At 43.3% G+C, this 6,827-nt stretch overlaps 1 protein-coding gene across 1 annotated transcript; it reads right to left on the reverse strand.

The window, feature by feature from the left end:
- Nucleotides 1-225: 225 nt before the first annotated feature.
- On the reverse strand, nt 226-4,343 carry myf5 (myogenic factor 5). The gene is made up of 5 exons (XM_068306686.1): nt 4,168-4,343; nt 3,189-3,317; nt 2,436-2,908; nt 1,502-1,574; nt 226-1,348 (listed from the first exon to the last, which is right to left on the reverse strand). The coding sequence occupies exons 1-5, from the start codon at nt 4,220-4,222 to the stop codon at nt 1,152-1,154; spliced, it is 927 nt and encodes a 308-aa protein (XP_068162787.1). The 5' UTR covers nt 4,223-4,343; the 3' UTR covers nt 226-1,151.
- Between the last annotated feature and the right edge of the window lie 2,484 nt (nt 4,344-6,827).

The raw sequence follows: 6,827 nt of genomic DNA on the forward strand, positions 1-6,827 counted from the left end.
ATTTGTTCCCCTCTGTGGTGTTGACAGTGTAATCAATGGTGTTGGTGATGACTAACACTTGGAAGGAACCAAGAGGTACCCACGGACACTAAACACACTCCCCGGCACATCAACAGCACAAAGGGATCATAAAACCTGGTCAAAAAATGTGTCCATTTTTTAAATTTAAATGTGCTCTTATTTAGTCTTTATATTTTTGTGTATAAACCATTTGACGGGGGTGCTAGTAAGGGGGCTCGTTCAGTCTTCTCATATGTCCTATCAGCAGCAGTTTACCCCCTGAGATCTCAGCAGTGTCACATGATGAACGGCATCAGCTGGCATCTATCACTTTCTAATGCTGATCTCTGCACCTTGTTAGCTGGAGACAGTTTAGACAGTTCTGACGCATAATAAAAACCTTCCCAGCTTATTGTGATAAAACCACCTTTATTGAGTTCATCATCATGCAAATCGCACAATATGCTGCCACTTGAATTAATTCACTTAGCTGCAGTATTAAAAGTATTTTGTCTTTGTAAGTACAGTATTTTGTCTCTGCAGAAACTTCCCATACGATGACTAATCAGTGTCAAAATGACATCATCCACTTTTTTAGTTGGATAACGTTTCTCTGAATGTTTGATTCCATTAAAAAAAAAGCCACCTTGTAAAACTGACTAAAAATGTGAGGTACAGCTTTAGGTGTAATTTTCATGTTTCTATTAAATGTTTATGGAATCTGCATGTTTAGAACAGAACTACCCTACGGTAATAGTTTACTATTACCTCTCTTAAGGAATGATGATGAGATTGAGTTCCTGAAGAAATAAATGCAAGAATCTCAAACTTTCATACAAAACTGAGAAATTTAATTTCATAACAACATAGAAAGGAAGAAATTAAAACTGCTTAAATACAACTTCCTGTTGGAATAAAGCAACATGATAATAACCACCATAATTAAATATGTTTCATTGGGTATATTAGTATGTATAGAATAAATGGGCATTTACAATATTTACAATCTCATATACAATACAAAAGCTGCTTGCCACAGGTCCTCAGGAACAGCCGAGTCTCCTTCAGAGTTAGAGCTAGTTCTTATCTCTTGATGCAAGTGCAGCTGGAGGGCACCCGTTTGTGTCAATCCATCCACATCAGCGCCTCCTTCACAGGACATGGTAGACGGGCCTGGACCCAGGGCTCTCTGGCGTGCAGGGCTGCGAGTCGGAGCTGCCAGGGGAGAAGGTGGTCGTGTCTCTCAGAGTCGCCGGTCCACAGTTGGACTCCGCTGAGGACAGGCGGTCCACGATGCTGGAGAGGCATTCCAGACTGGAGGCTCCAGCTGTCTTATCACCCAGACTCCCTGAACAGAGTAAGAGGGTAAACATTTCATTTTGAACTACAAAAAAGAAATTCAGTTATATGTTCTTATTTAAATCCAAACAATACAGGATTCCAGGGGACACGATAAAACACACAAGATAGTACAAATGCTGCTCATGTCTGAAGACCTTACCATTTTTCCCATATGAATAGCTATTGCTGTAGTTTGCATTCAGCTGTTGCCACACTGGACTGTTGCTGTCAGCCTGCAAAGGAAAGACAAGACAAATTTACCCTTGAATTCTCAAATAAAACAGCCAGCGATGTGTTTTGTTTGCACAAATATATAGATACACTAAGAGGAAGCAGACACAGGCAATGCCCTTCCTGATTTTCTGGACAGACTAATAAATCCTGAATTCCAAAGTTATGGGCTTCTTTATTTCACATCCACCTTAAAGCCAAAGTGGCAGCCTGCACTCCCTTCCTATTCCCGGCTCGGAGCGTGGCAAATCGATTGTATCAGTGGAAGCAACACCAGTTTGTGCAAGATGACACTTTCTCCAAGTAAATCTGCAGAAAATCCTGGCAGCGGTGCAGAACATGCAGTCAGGATGGAATGCAGAAAAGCGCCCAGTTTGTCTTGCCAGACTTCAGTGAGGTGGATTTAGTTTGGTTTATTAGGGCTATAAAGTGTCCGGTGGTGGGAAAGTCAATTCTCCATCCAGCATTATAAGTTTTTTTTTTATATTGACTGACACACTGTCACCTTCAACCTGTTGTCAAGAATAACTAATCATCCTGACTTGTAAAGAAATGTAGATATACTTGTAAGACAAGAATAGATATACTGTACATATCAAAGAGCATGTTTTGCAGAGAGAAGCATTGAACTCCAGGTCTAATTTGATTGATTCTAAATTGAAAACCCAGCCTTAATTTTAAAAGGATGTCCTTCATTTTGTCATGTAGCTTGAATGTACGATTGGAGATACAAAGGTCCTTTCAGGTCAAGCTTCTGCAAGGGGAAGTCCTGCGTTGGGTTTGGGTTTTTTATGTCAAGCTATGATTTTCCCGCCATGCTATACACAACCAGATGTGTAAAATATGTAGCTCAGAGCTCTTACCATGCCGTCAGAGCAGCTGGACAGGGGGCTCCCAGGCTCTGAGCTGCTCTCTCCAGGTAGGCCGTAGTAGTTTTCCACCTGTTCTCGTAGCAGGTCCTGCAGGCTTTCAATGTACTGGATGGCATTGCGAAGGATCTCCACCTTTGGCAGACGTTGACTGGGGTTAGCCGAGGTGCAGCGCCTCAAGGCTTCAAAAGCATGATTCACCTTCTTCAGTCGCCGGCGCTCACGCATGGTGGCGGCCCTCCTGCGATCCACAAAGTTGGACTTGCGTTTGCAGGCCTTGCAGGCCCATTGGAGGCAGTGTCCCGGCTGGTGAGGGGCTCCCGGGACCCTGACATGCTCATCTTCATCGGAGCCGGCGAGTTCCATGCCGGTGCCAAACTCTAGGCTGTCTGGAGAAGAAGCACATGCTCTGTCATAGTAGACCTGGGACGTGGAGAAGACATCCATGGTTTGTTGAAGAAACAGGCCTGAATGGATGGAGAGATGGGCGTAGAGACCAGAGAGGAGGGCAGAGAAGTGGGGTGACAGAGAAGACCTCTGAGTGATATGAGGGGTCTGTTGGCCTGGGCCCCCCTTATATGCCCCCAGGACAGAGCCTAAGGCCCACATTGGCCAGATCTAATTACCATGGCCCATTGGTCCAGCCAGAAGGCAGACTGGGGTTAGCTTAACTCCCACCCTGCCCAATCCCAACTCACTACCTCTCACCCCCCAGTACCCTGCAGAGTTTCCCACATCTGTACTTACTGGTGTTTTCCAACTCATCACCACTGTTTCCTTCCAAAGGCCTTTCTCCTCCAAGGCCACGATGATACAATGCTTGGGAATGTTTCGGTTGTGAGGTGAACGTTTGCAGCTTTAAACCAACCCCATGACCTGTTTTTCAAAGGTTTAAAAGTGGTTCATTTTGGTTGATTTATCTGTGGCAGACCTCTGGGCATCAGGTCCTCGCTGACGATGAGCGTGACGTTAGTTATGAAGACATAAATACTAAAGAGAATGTGTTTTGTTTGGTCAAACTGTGCAGAAAAAGAGGGGGATCACTTGTTGGGGTATGCGGGCCAATTTTTACGGTGGAGACAACAGCGTTGCAGATGCAGCCCAGCTGCAAGGGAAGGTGTAACATTTCAAGCCTTGTGAATTCGCATTACAGCGGTAAGCTTCTCTCTAAACACCTACTGCCCGTCACTGAAAGTGCTGTGAACGAGGTGATTCCAGTTTGGCAAACCTCATTAAAACAGTAATTACACAATTAACACAATCCTTTGCACCAAATTTTAACCATTAAAAGGTACTGACACAAGTCCAGTACTTCAATTCAACACAACAGATGGCTGCCGTGGAACTATTATGGTGAAATGGTTGTTATAAAGGAAGGTTTTAGAGGCTTATAAGTAATGCAAAGTTGATAGAGAGCAGAAATTTCAGCATGACTTTTAATATGACGAAAGTATGACATTAAAAAAAGTTGAATGAACGTTTCTACAGTCTAAATGATCTCAGATGTTTCAGGCATTTTCTTTCAAATTGGGAGAAAAAATTCCGCATATGATTCCACCAGAAGACAGATTTTCAGACTAAAAGGGCTTTTAGAGTTCGACTCCTGATGAGTTTGGGTGATGACAGCTCACAAGGATACAAAACCGATATTTCTCACAATGTGCCAAAACGTTTGGCGACCCCCTCTTTCCCTGGGAGCTGTGCGCACCTAAACAAACACCAGTACCTGCTGCCTCTGAATTGCCGGTGGAGTTTGGATTAGGCACAGCTGAAGAAGACATCGGCTCGACTGCGCTTGTAGCTGCTGAGAAGATCAAAGCCCGATGGGGTTGAGAACAAGGGCGACAACGAGAAAACCTGCTATCAATCGATGGCTAATGGAGGTCGGAGTTAGACTGGTGCGGCTCATGTCGCCGATGGGAACGCACTGCAGCTGAAGTGGCGCTGTCATTGCGCGCAGAGCGATGCCGTGAGATCTGTGCGCTCTGCCGCTCTCTTGGGAATTTTGAGTTTGCTGTTTTGTTGTTCTCAAGGGTCACAGACAGAGTTAAGTGAAGGGCAGGGGTTGATCTTTTATGTCCTCCTTCCTCACGTCTGAAAACCCTATTTCTTCTGAACGGCTTCGTCCTTTGACTTAAAATGCGGCGCGTTTGGCGCAAAGCAACAACCCTGAGGCAGTATGTCACTTATCTCTGCAGAAATTGATACCCTTCTGAAACCCATATTTTACATACAAAATGCTGTTAGTGAGTGAATTTAAAAAATAAGGATAAGAAACAGAAAGAAAAAAAACACATTGTTTTCAAAAACTCATAGGGTCTTCTCTCCCAAGTCTGTTTTACATTTCCCACAAGAATTAGAGAGGCAAAAAAAAAACCCCAAACATTTTGAGTGGCAACGCCATTTGTTTGGCAGGGAGCAGAAAGAGGTGCACCGCCAGCCCCACTGCAAGTGAATTCCTTTTTCTTGCATGATATTCAAGGAAAGTCTGGATAAATCAGAGCATTCAGACTCCAGACTTATCCCCTCTCAGCTCGCCTTTCATCGGCTCTGACTTTTAAAACACTGCCTTCACAGCCAAATGAGAATTATATGGTGTCATCAGTAACACCGAAAACCCTGTTAAGTTTGAAAAGAGCAAGGGGCTCTGCTTCTTTGTGGGGAGTGCATGGATAAAATAGACCTGGGGACAAAACACAGCTGGATATTGAGTATTTACAGAAAATACAGTTCTTATTGAGTTCTTATATTAATGTTTTCAATTTACACAATGTGCATGTTAAGGCCCACAGTGAGCCAAATGATTTCAAGCCCTGTTTTTTTTCTTGGTGAAGTCATTACCTAACAGGCATTAAATTAACCGATACCCACAGAGCCTCAAAATGTAGTGAAGTACCACAGAGAGGGGGAGTTGGCGGGAGTTGGCAGGAGCCTATTAAAATCAGATTACTGTTCGGGGATATCGTGTTTCTGTCCGGTTCCTGCAGAAAACAGGATATTTGGTATAGCTCTGATAAAAAGAGCTAAAAGGTCACTTCATGTTTTTCAGCTCGAGGATGGAACAAGCTCTTTTTTTTTTTTTTACCCGTATAAAACTACAGGTACATTTGATCTGGTGTCCTGGTACATGACGTGCCAGTCGACAGGATGATGAGCAGAATTAGAAAAAAGAAATAAAGAGCCAGATACAAGTCAGAAAGCTTGCAGAGGATACAGAAATTGCAAGTGTGGTAACAATATTATTATACAGTAATACACACTCTAAGGAGATAGCAATGCTGCACAAGAGCCTCATTAGCCACCATATTCAAAAAGTGATCCATTAGTGTCGTGTGTTACTTAGATGTTACTTAAATGTTTTAATGGCTGTCACAAAAAGCCCTCTGAACCGTTCAGTTGACTTTCCCAGCATCTTCAACCAGTCACTCAACACCAAAAAGCTGTTATAGAGAAAGGTTTGAACTTTTTAGTTTTTCCTCATGGATTAGAAAAGGTTTGGTGGGAAAGAAATAATTTAAAAAAGAAATAGTATTCAAAGAACTTAATGTACTTCAAATTTGTTTGCCACTCTAGAATTTAAGTACACATTCTTCCATTCTTTCACATTTTCCTCTTTCGTTTACATCTTTGAAACACTGTAGCTTTGTATCACCTCTGTCTCCAGCTTTTGATAAGCCTGTAACATGTGTGACACGTTACACGGACACACACACGTGTGTTTGTTGTGTGTCTGCAGGCCTGAGAGATGAGTCAGAGTCGCAAAGGGCAAGCAGGGCATTGTGTCATCCGCAGAGATCTGAGGGAGACCAGCACACCCGACATCACCAACAAACATCCTCACCTCGCGTTAATACACAGCGAACAAGCCTCAGGGGACTCCCCCGCATCACAGCAGGGATTTTAATAGCAGGTGATGATGAATTAAGACCTCTTTTTGCTTCATTATCCCGATGGGCTTTTCGCTCAGGCCTCCTGCCTAAGTTTCCATGTCCCTAATATATGATTGGGAGGGAGAAGGGAGGCACGCTGTGTTCACAGAAGGACTCAAGTTACTGTTTTGGGATCAGTCCTGCTGGAGACCAGTTGGAGCAAAGAGAGCCAGCCTGGCAACAACTATTCCGGGCCAGATTTTATGGACTTCTAATAACCGTGAACGGTGGAGGAACTGGTAGATTTTGAACTAGTGGTGGGCACGGTTTTTTTTAGATAAAACTCAGACATACAGGGATGGATTTGCAGACAACATTTAATCCCTCCTTTGTGTCTGTTAAAATATATTTTTGAGACAATTGTCATTTTTGATATTTCTGTCCACAATTATATATGATCTGCTTCTCATACTTTTATGGCATGTCCTTAAAGATAGAGGAATACTTTGGTTTAGGA

The sequence above is a fragment of the Antennarius striatus genome, chromosome 22 (assembly GCF_040054535.1).
Source record: "Antennarius striatus isolate MH-2024 chromosome 22, ASM4005453v1, whole genome shotgun sequence".
Lineage (NCBI taxonomy): Eukaryota > Metazoa > Chordata > Actinopteri > Lophiiformes > Antennariidae > Antennarius > Antennarius striatus.